General features: G+C 40.0%; 1 protein-coding gene across 1 annotated transcript in view; it reads right to left on the bottom strand.

The window, feature by feature from the left end:
* The window catches only part of HSD17B3 (hydroxysteroid 17-beta dehydrogenase 3), a 319,986-nt gene that overhangs the window by 184,960 nt on the left and 113,041 nt on the right, over positions 1–21,985 (bottom strand). The window contains exon 4 of the mRNA XM_053699963.1: positions 10,901–11,008. Within this exon, the coding sequence (XP_053555938.1) occupies positions 10,901–11,008 (108 nt within the window). The remainder of the gene's footprint in view (positions 1–10,900; positions 11,009–21,985) is intronic.

Genomic DNA, 21,985 nt, shown 5'->3' with positions numbered 1-21,985 from the left:
GGCTGATCCAATCAGCCAATCAGATTGAGCTTGCATTCTATTGGCTGTTCCGATCAGATTAGGGGTTAATAAGTGTAGGTAAGGTAGCGGCGATGTTGGGGGGGGCAGATTAGGGGTTAATAAATATAATATAGGTGTCGGCGATGTTAGGGACAGCAGATTAGGGGTACATAGGTATAATGTAGGTTGCGGCGGTGTACGGAGTGGCAGATTAGGGATTAATAATAAAATGCAGGTGTCAGCGATAGCGGGGGCGGCAGATTAGGGGTTAATAAGTGTAAGGTTAGGGGTGTTTAGACTCAGGGTTCATGTAAGGGTGTTAGGTGCAGACTTAGGAAGTGTTTCCCCATAGGAAAAAATGGGGCTGCGTTAGGAGCTGAACACTGCTTTTTTGCAGGTGTTAGGTTTTTTTTCAGCTCAAACTGCCCCATTGTTTCCTATGGGGATATCGTGCACGAGCACGTTTTTCAAGCTGTCAGCTACCGTAAGCAACGCTGGTATTTAGAGTTGAAGTGGCGGTAAATTATGCTCTACGCTCCCTTTTTGGAGCCTAATGCAGCCCTTCAGAGAACTCTAAATACCAGCATTATTTAAAAGGTGCGGGGGAAAAAAAACACGCGTAGCTAATGCACCCCTTTGGCCGCAAAACTCTAAATCTAGCCGTAAGTTACACAAAATGAAAAATAAATTATCAAAGATTTAAACTAATTACACCTAATCTAAGAGCCCTATGAAAATAAAAAAGCCCCCCCAAAATAAAAATAAAAAACCCTAGCCTACAATAAACTACCAATGGCTCTTAAAAGGGCCTTTTGCGGGGCATTGCCCCAAAGAAATCAGCTCTTTCACCTGTAAAAAAAACAATACAAACACCCCCCCACAGTAAAACCCACCACCCACACAACCAACCCCCCCCAAAAAAAAACCTAATCTAAAAAACCTAAGCTCCCCATTGCCCTGAAAAGGGCATTTGTATGGGCATTGCCCTTAAAAGGGCATTTAGCTCTTTTTCAAAAGCCCAAATCCTAATCTAAAATTAAAACACACCCAATAAACCCTTAAAAAAAGTCTAACACTAACCCCTGAAGAACCACTTACAGTTTCTGAAGAGCCGACATCCATCCCAACGAAGCGGCCTATTTAGGGGTTAATAGGTTTAGTAAGTGGTAGTGATGTGGGAGGCCAGAGGTTTAGGGGGTAATACGCAGTTAGTTGCGGCGGGCTCCGGGAGCGGCGGAATAGGGGTTAATAGGTTTATTAGAGTTGCAGCGGTGTCGGGGAGCAGCGGGATAGGGGTTAATAACTTTATTTAGTTGCGGCGGGGTCCGGGAGCGCTGGTATAGGGGTTAAACATTTTAGTATAGTGGCGGTGTTTAGTGACAGGGTATAAATAAAGCTGGGAAAAAGCCGAATAGCAGCGAGATCGATGACTGTTTAGTTAACAACAGTCCGTTGCTCATCGCCCCATACTTGGTGCGCGGCTTTTTGACAGATTTTTTGTTAAATATGGAGAGCGTATTCAGGTCTGCGGCCGCGATGTTAGGCGATGTCAGGCGAGCGTATTGGTGCCGGCAAATGCAAGTAAGTTGACGGCTTGATAAGTAGGCCTCTAGATATGAAACACACTTCAGAAAAGCCTGAGCCTTCACCGGATTTGCTGGAACGTGAGAGAGAAAGAATCTTCTCACAGGAGGTCTTACTCTGAATCCTATTCGATACCCTTGAGAGACAATACTCTGAATCCACTGATTTTGAACAGAATCTGCCCAAATATCTTGGAATAATTTAAATCTGCCCTCCACCAGCTGAACTGGATTGAGGGCCGCACCTTCATGCAGACTTGGAGGCTGGCTTTCGTTTCTTAAAAGGCTTGGATTTATTCCAACTTGAAGAAGGTTTCCAATTTGAACCAGAGTCTTTATGGGAAGGATTGGTTTTCTGTTCCATATTCTATTGAAAAGAACGAAAACGATTAGAAGCTTTAGATTTACCCTTAGATCTTTTATCCTGAGGCAAAAAAAACTCCCTTCCCCCTAGTGATAGTTGAAATAATTGAATCCAACTGAGAACCAAATAAATTGTTACCTTGGAAAGAAAGAGATAGTAATCTAGACTAAGATGCCATGTCAGCATTCCAAGATTTGAGCCATAAAGCTCTTCTAGCTAAAATAGCTAAAGACATAGATTTAACATCAATTTTGATGATATCAAAAATAGCATCACAGATAAAATGATTAGCATGTTGAAGCAAACGAACAATGCTAGAAAAATCAGGATCTGTTTCCTGTTGCGTTAAGCTATCCAACCAAAAGGTTGATGCAGCTGCAACATCAGCCATAGCAATGTCAGGCCTGAGAAGATAGCCAGACTATAAATAAGCTTTCCTTAGATAAGATTCAAGTTTACTAGATAAAGGATCTTTAAAATAAGTACTGTATTCCATAGGAATAGTAGTACTTTGGCAAGAGTAGAAATAGCCTCATCAACCAGAAGTACCAGGCTTAACCCATTCTTTAGCAATCACATCAGAAATAGCATCAGGAACTGGAAAAACCTCAGGAGTAACCACACGAGGCTTATAAACAGAATTTAAACGTTTACTAGTTTTGATATCAAGAGGAATATACTCCTCAATATCCAAAGTAACCTACACTTCTTTTAACAAGGAACGAAAATACTCAATCTTGAAAAGATAAGTAGATTTGTCAGTGTCAATGTCTGAGGTAGGATCTTGAATCAGAGAGATCCTCATCAGAGGAGAATATTTCAGTATGTTGTCGGTCATTAGAAATGTCATCAATTTTATGAGAAGTTTTAAAAGACCTTTTACTTTTATTAGAATGTGGAATAGCAGACAAAGCATTCTGTATCACATCAGCAAAATAATTTTTCATATCAACAGGGATATGAGATGTTGAAGGAACAACAGAAACTGTTCTAGTACTGATGGAAACGTTTTCTGCGTGCAAAAGCTTATCATGACAACTGTTACATACTACAGCTGGAGATATAATCTCAGCTAATTTACAATAAATTCACTTAGCTTTGGTAGAACTGTGATCAGGCAGCAGGATTCCAACAGTTGCTTCTGAGACAGGATCATATTTAGACATCTTGCAAAATGTAAAAGAAAAAACAACATTAAAGCAAAATTGACAATTTCCTTATATGGCATTTTTAGGAATGGGAAAAAATGCAAACAGCATAGCCCTCTGAGCATATAGAAGGCAAGAGGCATATAGGAAGTGAGGTGTAAAAATAAACTACATTTTTTTGGCACCAAGTATGACGCACGACGCAAAAGGAAGTTGAAATATTTTTTGGCGCCAACAACATCCGGAAATGACGCAACTTGCGTCATTAAAGACACAACCTCGTGCAAGGAACCCTGGCGTCAACTAAAACGCCAGAAATGACAAATTTGCGTCATCAAAAATGTACCTTTGAGCCAAAAAAATTCTCGCCGCCAAGAATGACTCAATAAATAAAAGCCTAATTTTCCCAGTGAAATTAAAAAAACAGACAATTTGAAAAAAGGACTATACCCCAGGTAAGACAAATAACTTCCTAAACATGCTTCCCAAACTGAAACTGACAGTATGCAAAGGAAAATATACATAGACTTGACTCATGGCAAATATAAGTAAAATACATATATTTAAAACTTTATATTAATACATAAAGCGCCAAACCATAGCGGAGGTTGTCTTAAATAAGAAAAACATACTTACCGTAAGACACCCATCCACATATAGCAGATAGCCAATCCAGAACTAAAAAAAGTATCAGCAGAGGTAATGGTATATAAGAGTATATCGTCGATCTGAAAAGGGAGGTAGGAGATGAATCCCTACGACCGATAACAGAGAACCTTTGAAAAGATTTCCTGCGAGGAAAAACATAAAATCAATAGGCGATACTCCCTTCACATCCCTCTGACAAACACTGTACTCTGAGAGGAATTGGGCTTCAAAATGTTTAGAAGCGCTTATCATAGAAGAAATCATAGAAATCAAGCACAAACTTACTTCACCACCTCCATAGGAGGCAAAGTTTGTAAAACTGAATTGTGGGTGTAGTGAGGGGTGAATTTATAGGCATTTTGAGGTTTCGGAAACTTTGCCCCTCCTGGTAGGATTGTATATCCCATACGTCACTAGCTCATGGACTCTTGCCAATTACATGAAATAAATTACAATATAACTATCTTAAAATAAATAAAAACTTATCTGTGAAATAAATAAAAAAAACTAGGTTTAAACTATAGTTTAAACTATAATTAACCTAACATAACTATTTTAATAACATAAAAAACACTACCAATTCAAAACCTAAATTAAAAATTTAAAAAAAACCTAATACTACAAAAAAATAAAAAAATCTAAAATTACAAAAAATAAAAAACTCTAAGATTACAAAAAATAATAAACGAAATTATCAAAAATAAAAACAATTACACCTAATCTAATAGCCCTATAAAATTAAAAAAGTCCCCCAAAATAAAAACACCCCCTTACCTACAATAAACTATGCCCTTAAAATGTTCTTTTTGTAGGGCATTGCCCTAAGTTAAACAGCTCTTTTACCAAGAAAAAAATACAAAGTCCCCCCAACAGTAAAACCTCCCACCCAACCAACCCCCCAAAATAAAAAACCTAAGTCTAAAAAAAAACTAAGCCACCTATTGCCCCTAAAGGGGCATTTGTATGGGCATTGTCCTTAAAAGGGCATTCAGCTCTTTTACTGCCCTTAAAATGGCGTTCAGCTCTTTTACAAGCCCAAAGCCCTAATCTTAAAAAATAACACCCCAAAACAACCTAACACTAACCCCTGAAAATCTACTCACTGTTGCTGAAGTCCGGTCATCCATCCTTATCCAGGTGACGAGAAGTCTTCATCCAGGCAGCGACACCTTCATCCATCTCGGAGATGTCTTCTATCTTCATCCCGGCGGTGCGGAGCAGAGCTATTCTGGACGGCGATGACATCCTGCGCAGAGCGTCCTCTTCATACAATCACTGCTGTACACTGAAGTTGAATGCAAGGTACCCATTTCAAAATGGCGTACCTTGCATTCTTATTGGCTGATTTTATTCTTCAAATTCAAATCAGCCAATAGGATAAGAGCTTCTCAAATCCTATTACAAGCTATGGGCTTGTAAAAGAGCTGAATGCCCTTTTAAGGGCAGTAAAAGATCTTTTTTAACGGCGATGCCCATAGGCACGATATTAGCAAGTGGTAAGGTCATGGTAAATAACTATAAAACATGCAATGCTGTGCTGTGAGTTATTTGGCAAATAAGACAGAGCACAACCTCGTTTTTAACTTAAACATAATAATTCTCCCAGTTCTCACAGAAGCCGCTCCTGTGCTTCTTAACAGCTGTTGGTGCATACATAGGGAGTGACATTTTAAGTTGTTCAGATTATTAACGTTAAGTAAAATCCCCATTGTATTTTTTATCAGCCGCTTTTGGGCTGCAAAAAAAAAAAAGAAAGGGGAATGCTAAAGAGAATAAGGGAAAAGACCACTTTTGGGTCTAAGATCTAGAATGGTCAATCTTAACGTGGGGAGCCAGTCTATTTTATGCTTTAGAAAATGGAGAATAATAACCTTCTACAGTATAAAAGAGACATTTATAACTATGTGGGAACATCTGGAACAGTCAAACCAGCAGATGCTATTTAAAAAAATGGATTACATGGGGGATAATGCATCTCTAAATAAATAAAAGCTATGGTGTCTTGTGATAAAGGGGTGGGAAGGATAGGAGCCTTCCATACTAGTTCTGGGAAGAGCAGGTACCTTCTAAGAACAGTGTTAGTGGTTAGTACGGGAAATCAAGTTGTGCCATCTCGGCCACAGACAGCACATCTCCCAATTAGTGTAAATTAGAGTGACCGACTAACCATATACAGGTGGCCCTCGTTTTACAACGGTTCAATTTACACCGTTTCAGACTAACAACCTTTCTTCCAGTCATGTGACTGCTATTGAAGAGCATTGAGAAGCTTCATTTATTAAAATAGCCAGTAGGTGGAGCTGTCCGCTTGTGTTGCAGCAAAGCCAAGCAAGCTGAAATTAATCAGTTTAACCAGACCTGAACTATCGAGCAGATTTCAAAGGAACAAGATCTTCCTGTCTATAAATCAGTCCAGATTGGAATGCATAGAAAGAACTGTTTGCAGAAAAATGCAAGTGAAGTCTGTGTTGTGTGATTATTTTATTAGGTTTATAATGCTGTTTAGCAAATGTTTTTGTTCATTTATCTTAGTTTAATTATATATTCTCTGTTGTGTGATTATTTTATTAGGTTTATAATGCTGTTTAGCATTTAAAGTCTTCATTTCAAAGCTTTAAAAATAATGTATTAGGTGTTACTTATGACAATTTTGAGAGGGGCCTGTAACCTATCTCCCTCACTTCCCATTGACTTACATTATAAACTAAGTTTCAATTTACAACTGTTTCGATTTACAACCATTCCTTCTGGAAACTAACCCCGGTGTAAACTGAGGGCTACCTGTATAGGTCTCTACCTTCTATTTTGGGGTAATATTAATCCAGTATATATTAGGGTTCAGATATTGCAGTATGTGATTATGTATGAGCCAACTGTAACTAAACTACAAGACTATTTGGGAAAAATGATGAATTAAACTTTTGCAACCCCTCTATAGGCATTGGGATTATTGTTTTTCAACTGTTTCAAAATAGAGCATATCCACCTAGAGCATCCCCAGCCTGTAGAAGTGTAGCTCAAATTGAGCAATTACCTACACATATAAAAGACATAAACAATTAACAAAACTGGAATAATAAGAAAAAAGAAAAAACACAAATAAACAGCTCATATCTCTGCATTCCACTAAAATATGCAGAAGATCCCTAGAAGGACAAAGTGTGATGTGAGAATATTTTGTGGCTATTTTTGAGGTAAATAAAGTCCCCTTGCCTTTTATGTAGGGTCAATAGTAATCCAGTACATAGCAGGGTTAAGATAATACTGTATGTGGTTATGTATGAACCTACTATAACTAGCCCACATAACTATTTAGGGAAAATGATGAATTGACATTATGTGGACAAATTCTTGATTACTAAAAAAGAAGACAGGAAACCTTTGCAGTACCCCTATAGGCATTGAGACTATTGTTTTCCAAATGTTTCAATCTACCTATAACATCCTCAGCTTGTAGAAGTGTAGCTCAAATTGAGCAATTAACTATAAAAATTATTATTAATAAATAAAAATTATTAAAATAAATAAAAAAAAGCAGAAGGTCTTTAACAGGACAAAATATGATGTGAGGATATGTTATGGCTATTTTAGAGTTATATAAAGTTCTCTTGAACATATCGGATAGCTGTGTTCTTAAATCTCATGCCTACAAGTAACCAAGCATCAATAAGTATAGAAACCTTGTAGCATGTAGGTCAGTCCCAGTATATAAATCATATTTATCCCACACCAAGTCGCCAGTCTTGGGGAACTCTCTTTTGAGAATAACGATCAAAGCTGTAGGGTTGCCAGGTCCATCCGCAGGCCTCCATAGACCAAATCATTGCCACATACCTCCATGTGGGAACGGGGCAAAGCTTGCAGCCAACCTTAAAACCGGCGTTATCAGTCATTGGAGGCATGGGCCTTGCTCCGGTGCTCAAACACATACTCCCCTGCCATATGATTGCCAGGAGGGGAATCCCCCGGCTCTGATATGACAAAGGAGGTTGAAGTGCTTTTATTATCCCAGACTACGGACAGACACAGACCTGAGTTAAAGTCAATGTGCATGTCCTCATATTTGGCCCTATTCAGCCTGGCGCTCCTAACACTGCGACAGACAGCTCCCAACATCTGTAAAGGAATCTCTGTGTCACTTATTTGCCTAGGCTTGGTCATAGACCCGGAGGTAATAGCTGGGGTCCATTGAAGATTTAATGCAAGGAAAGCATCCGAAACAGCCGCTGACACAGTTCTTTGCGGCGTGGCAACATCACACTTGATCTCGTCGCAAGTATCGCTCGGCACAATAGGTTCAGGAACCGGTAACTCGTTATCGGCAGCTCGCTTCATACTCCACTGGGGAGCATGGAGTACAGCATGTTTATGCTCAGGGAAGGCATAATCTCTATTAAAACATCCGCTGACCAGCCGGTGGAGCTTAGAGAAGTGTTCCTCCAACATCTGTAGCAAAGTAACTTTGAGGTTCTGCGCCTCCATGTTTACTACGGGGTCCATTTTTTTCAGGGCAAAAATGCCTTTAGGCTCCCACTTGTAGCAGAATAGTTATCCTGTTACAGGATATCATAACCCCGGAGTTCGGGGGGGGGGGTTATATGGCAGCCCCAGACCTGCACTGTATACCCTACACAGGACTTGTTTTCTTGTGGTTAACCCACGGCTCAAATGCTTCTGGCGGCAAAGTGTCCTCAGGCCTGTGAGATAGTCTGCTATGAAGCTGTTCCAAAGAACATAGGCCAAACACGATCAAAACATACACTCATAGGATTTATTCCCTCTTAGCACAAAGGATATCTCAGTGGCATAAAAAAAACTGATTGTTTATTGTAATAAATTTTAGAGAAAATCTGTAGTTTTCCAGGAGCTTCGCCCCATGGTTGGTGGGTTTTACTGTTGGGGAACTTTTTTTTCCTAGGTAAAATAGCTGTTTAACTTACGGCAATGCCCTACAAAAGGCCCTTTTAAGGGCTATCGGTAGTTTATTGTAGGTTAGGGGGTGTTTTTAGTTGGGGGGGGGTTATTTTATAGGGCTATTAGATTAGGTGTAATTGTTTTTATTTTTGATGATTTTGTTTTGTATTTTTGATAATTTTAGATTTTTTATTTTTTTTTCCGTAGTATAAGGTTTTTAAAATTTTAATTTAGGCTTTTAATTGGTAGTTGTTATTTTTTAGATTAGTTATGTTAGGCTAATTTATAGTTTAAACTTAGTTTTTTCATTTCACAGGTAAGTTTTTATTTATTTTAGGATAGTTATATTGCAATATTAATTTAAAGTTAAGGGGGGGTGTAAGATTTAAAAGTTAATAGTTTAATTTAATTTAATGTTCTGCGATGTGTGGGCTGTTGGTATAGGGTTTAATAGGTTTAGTTTAGTAGCTACGATGAGGGGGGCTGGAGGTTTAGGGCATAATACTTTACTATTTTTAGTGTTGGCTATTTGGGGGTCCGGCGGTTTAGGGGTTAATAGGTTTATTTCTTAGTTGCTATTTGGAGGGCAGCGGATTAGTGGTTAATAACTTTTATTAGTGTCGGCGATGTCGGGAAGCGGCGGATTAGGGGTGTTTAGACTAGGGGTTTAGGTTAGGGTGTTAGGTTTAAATGTAACTTTCTTTTCCCCATAGACATCAATGGGGTTGCATTACGGTGAACTCCATTCCGTGACCCCATTGATGTCTATGGGGGAAAGCGTGCATGAGCACGTAAACTCAGCCCTTGGCTTTTGTGTGGTATGGAGCTTAAAACACCATACTGCACAGCACAAGGAGGCTTTTCAGTAAATCGTAATGGCAGCGCCATTTTTTTGGCGTCATTTTCACACCCTGTTAAGTGCAAAACTCGTAATCTAGGGGAGTGTGAGGTATATGAAAAAAAGAAAATCATAAAAAGATGTGTTTTTCTAACTGTGATGGACCACCTGGTACCCCACTTGAGTACCTCCGTCAAAAGATGCCTCCTGCCCTCCAAACCCCTCCAGCAGATATATAGCTGACACCAGCCCTTTACCCCAACCAATACACAGGACTCAAGTTCAGGTAAAACCAAAGGAATAACTATTTATTGCAAGGTTCACACACATTTTATACACTTCCAGAGACAATCCCCCTTCATGAATAGACATTAACTAGATCAGCAGGTCAAACATTAGATTATCAGGTCAAACAATAGAAATGTCTCCAAAACTGTTGAAAAAGACATACAACCATTAGAAACATGACACTTCAAACATTAATCTAATCAACTAGGCTCTAGAAAAGTCTTATCAGTAGGATTAGTAGTTACAGGAATCCCCCACCCTGCCTCCCTTGTCTATGTGCTGGGAAACATGTACCCTGTAAGTCCTGATTAGCCACAGTCCCAGCTCCCTTCCATGCCATGATCAGGCAAATATGGCAAAATCCCTAATCTCTTCCACAGGGCCATTATCAGTGGGCAGGAGGCTAGCTCACAACCCCCTCAAGAAGCCCCAGTGATGGTAGGTTCTGTCACACTAACAAATTGGAATGGCTTCTAAATTGAAACCATGAAAGATAACAGTTTATGTATTTAATTAGTCATTTCTCCATTGTGGTCTCTCAGAAACATTTAGTCAGACCTATAGCCCATAACACTTAGGTGTACTTAGAAATTGCCAGGCCTGGTTTGTTATTTAGGAGATGTTTAGTTTAAGGATTCAGAGTAATGAGCAAGGATTCTTTTAGAACTCAAAATCATTTTTATTCACTTAAATAAATAACTACACTTACAGTTCTTAAAGGTCCAACTAACCTATCTATGAGTGACTTTGGATATTATGAGTGTCTTTAATTCTAGCTGACAAGTTTATCAACAGTTTTGTTGACATACTCCAATAATTAATAGCAGTTTCCACTTTCAAGTTGTAATCAGAATGGGTTATAATTATAAATGTGTTGCTGTTTAATGACAGTGCTATTCTTAGACAGGAAAAGGTATAGATTCTTTGCTCGAAAAATGTATCTCTGCCATTTGTAACAGAAAGTTTTCTTGTGAATATTTAAATAAACATAAATAAAAAATAAATAAACTTAGCTCAGAAAGACTTATAAACCCCTGGTGCTTAAAAACCACATAGCCTAGGCAAGGATGCTACATTTCTATACAAAGTTTGAATACTTGTATTATCAAGTCCTCACCCAAAATTCCTATCTCCAGATCCTTGATACATTCTTCAATGTAGCCATAAATGCTATCTTTTGTGAAGTCCGCTTGAATGATCTTGACATTTCTTCCTGTGGACTTTTCTGTACAAGATATAAATATTTAAAGTATTAACCATACAAAGAAAAATCTTCCAAGATGTAACATAGTTAAAAAAAAGTAGTTTAAATCAAATATTTTCAAAATATATGATGAACCCTGTATTGCATGGGTATTAATTGTCGATAATTGTTGTAGATTTACTCATTTGTTTTAAGATTCTGACCATGAATATATATGATTTGTAAAAATTGAAATTCATATGATTCTAATTCACTTTTAAATTCTAGCCATGCTCTTTTTTATGCAATATTCTAAAATAATTAATTAGGACTTGGTCAGTTTAATTATAGATCCTAATATAGTGCAGTCAAAATTTATAGGAAGAGTTATCTAATAGCAAAACTCTAATAGATTCCCTCAACAGGTAATTGGCAAAGATTCCTGGTCTCAATCCAGCCACAGATTGCAGCAGAATGGCCATTACGTATTGGAAACCATGTCACCACAATGTGTGGCATGCAGGGACAAGTAGTGGCACCCTGGTAGAAACAGATCTAAATGATTTGCATCATGCATTCGATTCTGAGGAAAATGCTACAAATGGTCCTTATGACTGCCACTGCTACATGCAACTGATCACTTTCTCTTTATGATAGTCTAACCCAGTATAAACTCCTTACAGCAGCTACAATTCCCCCAAAAACTAAACATAGATAATCATAAATAAATGATCCTGAGCAGTATGAAACCCTCATCTCAAAAATGACTACCTATGTTAAACTTATTCTATGCATATTTACAAAAAGGACATGTCTATTACTGTATGAAAACCCCCACTTCACATCTGAAATAAACCACCAAAAATTGTGTTGATTTTTTTTCACTGCAAAGATAAAATGTATTACAAAAGATAAGCCTACTTGCCAAAGCATGGCCTATATATGAGGCTGGATTGCAACTAAAATTAATTAATTGATTGTCTATATGATTAACTCAACCTCTATATTGCCTCACATCACAGCTGGATATTCCTAGCCAAACTTAAAAAACTGTCGCCTAGATTACGAGTTTTTTCGGTAAGGCTGTGCGGTGCAAAAAAGCAGCGTAAAGCTCCTAACGCAGCCCCATTGATTCCTATGGGGAAATACTTTTTATGTCTACACCTAACACCCTAACATGAACCCCGAGTCTAAACACCCCTAATCTTACACTTATTAACCTCTAATCTGCCACCCCCGACATCGCCGACACCTGCATTATATTATTAACCCCTAATCTGCCGCTCTGGACACCGCCGCATTTACATTATACTTATGAACCCCTAATCTGCTGCCCCCAACAACGCCAAACCCTACATTATATTTATTAATCACATCCCTGAATTATTTTTTTAGCCAGAAATGTATTTAAGCCATTTTTAAATGTACTGTATTTAAGGTATTGGTATTCACTACTTCCTTACTCAAGGTGTTCCAGAATTTGATTGCTCTTACCTCTATACCTCCCTGCATGCTACATTGTGTCAAAACCCTCATGTCCATAAAATTATGCAAGAGCAGAGCCTGTCAATTATCCCAGAAAGAACAAGTACAACTGCTGGTTCTTAACTCACAGTAAGCAGGCTTGCATGAGTGAGCCTGTACCCCAAGTAGCTCCAAAGCAGCCTCCACTGATTAATAAATGGAGCTTAAAGACTCAAGGGGGTTATTTCTTCTCATAAGAGACATAATCCCAATAGAAAACATGTATTTTGTACAACAAATATATTATGTTAATTATTAAAAATACATAGACTGGGGGCGGAGCTAACTGCCAGACACACCTGGGCTCCTAGGCTCTAACTATCAAAATTAATATTTATTTGCCTAAACACGTCTTCAAACCTGCCAAAATACTTTACAGGTTCTCCAAGGTAAAGGTATTCACTGCTTTTTGAGTCTGGCGTACAACCATCAGCTGTCCTGCAGCATTGACCCGAACTACAAGAAAACATCTACGCAGTAGCTGTGGGTCGGCATAGCGAAATCGGATCGCTACCACCAAGTTAGTTTAAAGATTATACTATGGAAGGTCGTGGCTCCGATCCGGAGTCGGTGTAAGTCTCTCTGTTGCTGAATCATCCCTAGGACACCTATTCCATAGCCACCTGAGACTTGGTGATGGAGGCACTACAGCAATTAAACAGACACGGCACAAGGGGGTAAGCAAAGTGCTATATCCAACACCACCTAAATCCCCCATATCCACAAATATGGGTACCTTCCACATGCTACAAGATTAAGGTTGATCTGGAGATAGTTAACAGCAGTACAGTGGAATCGCCACTTTATATACCTCCTATGCAGTATATTGCTGCACTAACATCCTCAGTGATGGCACTCAGAGAAACACAACATATTGCCCGATCTCAAGGGGATACTAAGTCAAAAAGAGACTCCCCAGGAAAGATAGTTCACTTATTCATAGCTCCCAGAAGTTTTGTAGCAGTATAGGTCACACATGGTATATGTCAGGGTTTTTTCCCTGTTGTGTTTGCCATGTGCTGCTGGCAGCCATTTTACTCACCTCTCTTCCTGACTATGTTGCATTGTGGAGGATGCTGCTCAATTCCTGCACTTCCTTTTATGGCCAGACTGGTGTGCATCATCCATGTGAGACAGGATGCAGTCTCAGAATTGTGATGTCATCACTTATTATTTAAAGGGCCTCTATTCAGTATGCTTTGCCTTTGCGTTGTCTCAGACCTGTTTGTGAGAGTTCCTGTGTATTACCTGGCTGCCTGACGTCCTTCCTGGTTCCTGATCCCTGGCTTGTTCCTGACTCTGCTATTTTCCTTGTTCCTGATTCCGGCTTGTCTGACTATTCGCTTTGGCTCCTGACTCGGCTCGTCTGACTACCAGCTCTGGTTTTGATTCCTGGCTTGTTATTTGACTTGTGGACTTTGTATTATTTTTTGCTATTAATAAAGGTGTGATTATTTTTGCACTTCTCGTCTCAGTCTGATTCCTGGCACCCTGACAGTATATCACTATCTTTTAAAGCTTCTGCTAGCATAACAGTTATAGAAAAAAAGGCAAAGAGCTAAATGTGATCAAGCAGTGGTTGGGTACTTGATCAGGATAGGACATTGAAAGGCTAACACAATACACTCTAACCAGCAGCTCTAACAGTAGACCTGGATTGTCTTTATTTCTCCCCACGCTGTGCATATTTATATTAATAAGACTTGGGGAGAGCTCCAAAATCTATATCTTTATAGTTGCTGAATAGGACTTTGTTGTTCCTCTGTGATTTATTGCCATATTACAGTATATCTCTGGTAAGCTGCAACAGCTCTTTAAAAATTGGACTCTGCCACAGCTGGATATACAAGAACATAAGATCTCAGAGATTACCTAATCTGAGGTGGAGCCCTAGTTGCTAACCTGCTCACACCTACCTCCTCCTTTTCCGTTTTACTGACCCCTAGTGGGTTATCTCCAATAATCCCCCTCTCCTTTTACCATTCCTAGTGGATATATCCCTGAGGTAGTATGTGAGTGGTCTTGTATATTACACTTACAGAGCTCCTGGAACACCTGAGGCTATACCACATAACTATCCTCACCCAATATAGGAAGATGTGTCCAATGGTGTAGTGTACCTCCAAGTGGGATGTGGTAGGATACCCCAAGTACACTTTTTCTAATGAAGCTTCCAAACATTAAAACCTGATCTACCAATTATCCAGTAGAGACCATTGCTCTACTAACAACCAATATTTCCTTAGGGTGATTGAGTGCAGTACATATTCATCTGTTCACATTTTTTGATACCCTCCTGATATGGCACATACAAATAGGAAAAAATCTAAACTCCATGATGGGCCCAAAAGAACTGTAGCAGACCATTTTAATAGCAAACTGCAATCAGATAGGGAGTTCTCTGACGATGAAACAAGGGAATTTGCTGCTACACGCAGAATCCCTGAACGATCGAGCCCCCGTGAACAACCCTCATCACATACAGATGACATCTCTATTATTGAGCTGATTCATGGGCTCTCATTATACCTCATTAAAACAGGAAATAAAGACTTCTGTTGCCAATCTTAAAAAAGACATAGCTTCTTTAGGAGAAAGGACAGCATGAGGATTTAGCAATTGATCACAATAAACTACTTTTTTATTCTCAAAGCCTGGTAGAAATGATCTCTGATCTTGAAACAAAATTCGCAGATCTCAAAGATAGATTGAGACAAAATAATATTCGAATCCACGGCATCCCAGAAGAGGTAACAATAACTGCTCTTCCTGAATACCTTCTAGGGCTCTTCAAAATGCTTCTTGGATTCATACCTAACCAAGAATTACTAATTGACAGAGCTCATAGAGCACTCAGACCTAGGAACTCGTCAGCAGAACAATCAAGAGATGTCATCATTTGTTTACACTATTTCACCTTCAAAGAGAAATTGCTCAAAGTTGCTTTTCAGAACAGATCTCTACCAGGACCCTATCAAAGTCTCCAACTATTACAGGACTTATCATCCCATACTTTGGCAAAACACAGATCTTTCATGCCCATTAATCAATGCCTATGCCACCATAATATTAAATATAGGTGGGGGTTTCCAGTATAGCTCTTCTTTCAACAAAATGGTCAATCTTACATAACATCTTAACTTAAACAAGGACTGGAACTTCTAGATCAACTAGATCTTATGCAAGCAACCTCATCATCAACAAATCCTGCTTCTAATCTTCAGCCTCTACACTCATCTGCTCCAGAATGGAGACCTCTTCCTAAGAGAAATGTGCCTACTCCTATAAGAAAATGCGATCAACAACTGCAACCCGACTGAAAGTATCCTTTTCATATCTTATCAAAGTACTTTCTTTGCTGGACTGAAATACTTGGCATTCAGCAATACCTAAAGTATAGTCTTTACAGGGATTAATACATGAATCCCATATTATTAAATGATTTATGTTTACATAAGTTTAGTTACTCTTTAAACTTACCTGCACTGTTTCTTAATGTTTCACACGTTACACAGATTAATCAACATGTTGTTCATTTTGTTTCTGGTGTTGGCCTCCTGTCAAACCCTTAATGCTCAATCTGTTTATACAACTTACTAACTACTGGGTTTTGTTAGTACACCTGCACTATGTACTCCACATTACACTTGTTAACTATTGCGCTGGTAGTAAGATTCTACCACACATAACGATGCCACTATTTAACCACAATATGTTTTGTTTGCTCCACTTTGCTCTTTGTTTACCTAATGATCACCTTAACATACTGAAGCTTCCCATACTCTGCCATAATAAGACTTGGGGATAATCACACTACCATATCCCCTTATCTCTTATAACACCTACCTCATACCCATCACTCCCCCCTAGAATAATTTTCTAACCTATAATGGACACCTTTACACCCCAAAAAATCTCTGTCCCCCCCACACACACCCTATACCCCATATTTCACCCGCTGAACTGCAACATAACCTTAGAAATTTCCATAATTTCAACAGACCCTAACTTACTTCCTACTGCTCACACTTCATAGGTATCTCCACTTATTGAATCAATAACTTGCTATTAACCTCTTTCCCTCCTTCCCCCATCACCCTCACTTTTCTATCCCTTTTTTTCATTATCTCTCCATCCCAGATGGCAGGTGTCACGTTCGCCGCCGGAGGTCCCGGCGGCTCTTCCGGCGTGTCTGGTTGCCGGGCAACATCTTCATTTCTCTGAGCCGCCCCCTCTTCTGACGTCAGGACCGGCTTCTTATTCCGGTCTCGCTATCCTCCGGTGCCTGATTATTTGTTTCTTTCCTGTGGCTTCCGTGAGTACTCTTGCTTTGATTTGTCCTGTTTATGAATCTTTGCCTGATCGAGTACTCTACTGCTAAACCCTCAAACTGCCTGATTACAAGTTGCCAAACTCTGCATATACGACTACTCTATTGCTTAACCCTCAAACTGCCTGATTACAAGTTGCCAAACTCTGCATATAAGACTATTCTTCTGCTTAACCCTCAAACTGCCTGATTACAAGTTGCCAAACTCTGCATATACGACTACTATATTGCTTAACCCTCAAACTGCCTGATTACAAGTTGCCAAACTCTGCATATAAGACTATTCTACTGCTTAACCCTCAAACTGCCTGATTACAAGTTGCCAATCTCTGCATATACGACTACTCCATTGCTTAACCTACAAACTGCCAGATTACAAATTGCCAAACTCTGCTTCATTGACCACGCTGAGCTTAACCCTCAAAGTACCAGATTTCAAGTTACCTAATCCTTCCTTATTGACTGTTTGTTTTTGGTACCCTATTCTGAAGTTTTACCTGCAACAATCAAGATTTACTTTACCCTTTCCAGAGGACCCAGACCAACACTGCTCCATATCGTGAGTACCTTGTTTTATAGTAGTTGTCGTGGGGTTACGTCCTGGATTAAACTCAGAGTGCAAGGGTGTTATTTTAGTTCGCCCTAGCATTTGGGTCTTCTTCTGGACATTACCTAACCTGACATTACAATCAGGCCATATTATGGACCCAGATGAGTTATCCAGGGCTGTGGCCCTGCAAGGACAACTTCTTGGTAATCATTCTGCACATTTGCAAACTTTGGATTCCAAGTTTGATCAGATAACGGCTCTGCTACATAATCTCTCCGCTCCTTCTCAAGCTACTACGTCTCCTACTGCAGCTTCTGCCAGTACCTCTGCTGTTTATAATCCACCTCAGCCAGTAGGTCAATATATAATATATATTCCTCTTCCTGATACGTATGACGAGAATCCAGAAGAATGTTGTGGATTCCTTAATCAGTGTCATTAACATTTCAGAAACAATCGTCAAGTATTTGTTAATTCTTCTGCCAAGATCACTTTTATCATTTCCCTCTTGAAGGGTAAGGCTCTGGCCTGGGTATCCCCTCTTTTGGAGAAAGACGACCCTCTTCTTCTGGATTTGGAGTTATTTGTGTCTATTTTCTCCTCTGTTTTTGACAAACCTGGGAGGTCAGCTGCTGCTGAGGCTGGGTTGTTGGATTTGAGACAAGGATCTCTATCTGTAGCTCAATATGCTATAGAATTCAGGACTTTAGCTGCTGAGTCTGATTGGAACCATGGAGCTCTACGAGCTGCTTTTCGCAAGGGACTTTGCGAACGCTTGAAGGATGAACTTGTGTTTCGGGAACTTCCTGACTCTCTGGAGGATCTTATCAATTTATGTATAAATCTTGATGCCCGGCATTCTGAACGACTACAGGAGAGGGATAGGAATCAAAAAAACTTTTCTAGATCTTTTCGTCCTCCTGTTCGTACCCCAAGTTTTTCAAGCAACAACTCCCATTCTTCTGAGTCTGTAGAACCCATGGAAGTAGGGGCTATTAAGTTAACTGAAGCCGAACGTCATAGAAGGCGTACTCTTGGGTTATGTTTGTATTGTGGTACTAAAGGACATTTACTTAAGGACTGCCCAATCCGTCCAGTAAAAGCCAAGGCTTAACTACTGATAGAGGGACAGAGTTAAGCCAGAATCCCATGACTTCCCTCAATTCTAAACTATTCGTTCCTGTAACCATTTGTTTTGGAAACACTAAGTTTCAAGCTCAAGCTCTCATCGACTCAGGAGCAGCTGGTGTTTTTATTGATTCAAGTTTTGTTAACTCTCTCAAGATTCCTCTTCTAGCCAAGAAACAATTAATCAAAGTAACTACTGTTAGTGGGCAGCCTCTGGGATCTGGAGTCATCCAACATTCTACTATACCTCTTCTTTTATCTGTGGGCATACTCCACTCTGAAATTATTTGTTTTGATGTTATCTCCTCCCCCCACATTCCGTTGATTTTGGGGCTACCTTGGTTGCAGCTACATGATCCTGTATTCTCTTGGTCTAAGGGAGAGCTTCTTTCCTGGGGAACCACCTGTTTTAAGCATTGCCTGCAAAATCCCTCCAAACCATCCGGTCCTGTAGTGGCTTGTGTGGGAAGTTCCTGATTCTCTTCCTAAACACTATCATGTCTTTTGTGATGTTTTTTCTAAGAAGGAGGTGGAGTCGTTATCTCCTCATCGGATTTTCGACTGTCCTATTGATTTGTATTCCGTGGCCCCTCTGCCTAAAGGGAGGACTTATCCTCTCTCTTGTCAAGAAAATACCTCTCTTGAGGAATACATTAAGGACAACTTGGCCAGAGGATTTATTCATCATTCATCATCATCAGGTTTTTTCTTTATTGGGAAAAAAGATGGAGGGCTTCGTCCCTGTATTGATTATTGGGCCTTGAATCAGATTACTGTTAAAAACAGTTATCCTCTTCCGCTCATCCCTGAGCTATTTGATCGTCTCCAAGGTGCTTCTGTTTTTTCCAAGTTGGATCTCCGTGGGGCCTACAATTTGGTCAGAATTTGAAAAGAAGATGAATGGAAGACAGCCTTTAACACAAGATTTGGCCACTACGAGTACCTAGTAATGCCTTTTGGATTGTGCAATGCACCAGCAGTATTTCAGCACTTTGTTAATGAGATTTTCAGAGATTATTTAAACCAATTTGTTATAATCTATCTGGATGACATTCTGATCTATTCCAGTACTTTACAGGAACATGAACACCATGTAAAGCTTGTGCTTCAGAGATTACGTGACAACTCCCTTTTCGCTAAATTGGAGAAATGCTCTTTCCATCAGAGGTCCATTCCCTTTTTGGGTTATATTATTTCTGAATCTGGTTTTGAGATGGATCCTGCTAAGCTTTCTGCAATTAAGGACTGGCCAAGACCTACCACCCTCAGATCCCTGCAGAGGTTTCTTGGGTTTGCCAACTACTATAGAAAGTTTATAAAGAATTTCGCTGACATCACGTCTCCTCTCACTACACTCACTAATAAGGGACAAGATTGTAGAAACTGGTCTATTTCGGCAGTACGGGCTTTTGAAACGCTGAGATCTGCCTTTTCTTTGGCACCACTCCTCAGTCATCTTATTCCTGATCACCAATTTATCTTGGAAGTAGATGCTTCCTTTATTGCAGCTGGAGCTGTTCTCTCCCAACGAAATCCGTCTACCAGCAAAATACATCCTGTGGCGTTCTTTTCCAAAAAGTTCAATCCTGCCGAGTTAAACTATGATGTGGGCAACAAAGAATTATTGGCTATAAAGCTTGCTTTGGATGAGTGGAGGCATTGGTTAGAGGGTTCTAGTCAACCATTCTTTATTCTGACAGACCATAAGAATCTCCTGTACCTCCATACAGCAAAACGTCTCATTCCTTGTCAGGCTCGGTGGGCCTTGTTCTTTTCCAGGTTTAACTTTGTACTTTCCTATGAACCTGGTTCTAAGAACTCCAAGGCAGATGCATTATCCAGGCAATTTCAGTCCACAGAGTCTTCACCGATGGAAGCCGAACCTATACTACGTCCAGTCAGAGTTTTGGCTCAAGTATCCTCTTTTCCAGTACAGGCTTTACGGTCTGCTCAAAGCCGGGTGCCATCTTCTCACAAGCTTCCTCCTGGAATCCTGTATGTACCCAGTGGATTACTTCTTAGGCTCTTACGTTGGGCTCATGACAACATATCTTCAGGTCATCCTTGAGTAACCAATACTCTGTGGAGACTTAAGCAGCATGTTTGGTGGTCCACCATGAGGAGAGATGTTAAAGATTACATTGCCGCTTGTAGCTCTTGTGCATCGAATAAACAGTCTACTCATCAACCCTTTGGTTTGCTACACCCTCTTCCTGTTCCTCATTACCCTTGGTCCCACATATCCATGAACTTTGTTACGGATCTTCCTATTTCTGCTGGAAATACGACCATTTGGGTAGTGGTGGACCGATTCTCCAAGTCTGCTCATTTCATTCCTCTTCCTGGATTGCCTTCTGCTCAAAGACTTTCTGATATTTTTGTCCTTCATATCTCTCATTTACATGGATTTCCTTCTGACATTGTGTCTGATCGAGGGGTTCAATTTGTTTCGAAATTCTGGAGGTCTTTTTGTAAGCACTTTGGAATCAACATTTCCCTTTCTACTGCACATCATCCTCAGTCCAACTGACAGACCGAGCATGTAAACCAGTCCTTGGAGTCTTTTCTCAGACATTATGTAAACCATCACCATTCCAACTGGTCACAGTTATTGCCTTTGGCGGAATTAGCTCATAACTCACGCTTCAATTCTTCCTTACAGACCTCACCCTTTAAGGCAGCCTATGGCTTTGAACCTAGAACTTTTCCTATGATTGCTAGTTCTTCTGAAGTTCCTGTAGCAGATCGTATCGTAAAGAATCTCAGTAACCATTGGCAACATATACGTCAGAATCTACTTTCTTCTATAAAGCACAAAAGATTTACTGATCGCAGAAGGTGTAAGGCTCTGTGACTTCGTACTGGAGACAGAGTATGGTTGTCCACCAGATTCATTTGTCTAAAACAACCCTGTACAAAATTGGGTCCCAAATACATTGGACCCTTTCGAATTGTTTCTAAAGCTTGTTCTTCAGCTTATCGTCTGGCCTTACCTAAGACCCTCAAGATCCATCCTGTGTTTCATGTGTCTCTTCTTAAGCCAGTTATCTACAACCGGTACTCCATCAAGATTAAACTTCCTCCTCTGCTATCTGTAGAGGGTACTTCAGAGTTCAAAGTCAGCCAGATTCTGGAATCCAAGCTACGGGGCGATCGGTTGTACTACCTGGTCCATTGGAAAGGTTATCCTATCACGGAACAATCTTGGGAACCTGCCTCTCATGTACATGCTCCTGCTCTTGTCAAGTCTTTTCATATTAAGTATCCTGCCAAGCCTGGTCGGGTCCCCCGGAGGGGTCCTTGAGGAGGGGGCACTGTCACGTTTGCCGCCGGAGGTCCCAACGGCTCTTCCGGCGTGTCTGGTTGCTGGGCAACGTCTTCCTCTCTCTGAGCCATTCCCTCTGCTGACATCAGGACCGGCTTCTTATTCCGCTCTCTCTATCCTCCGGTGCCTGATTGTTTGTTTCTTTCCTGTGGCTTTTGCGAG

This window comes from Bombina bombina, chromosome 2 (assembly GCF_027579735.1).
Source record: "Bombina bombina isolate aBomBom1 chromosome 2, aBomBom1.pri, whole genome shotgun sequence".
Lineage (NCBI taxonomy): Eukaryota > Metazoa > Chordata > Amphibia > Anura > Bombinatoridae > Bombina > Bombina bombina.
Note: the sequence above shows the minus strand (reverse complement) of the source record. Positions and strands in the feature narration are given on the sequence as shown.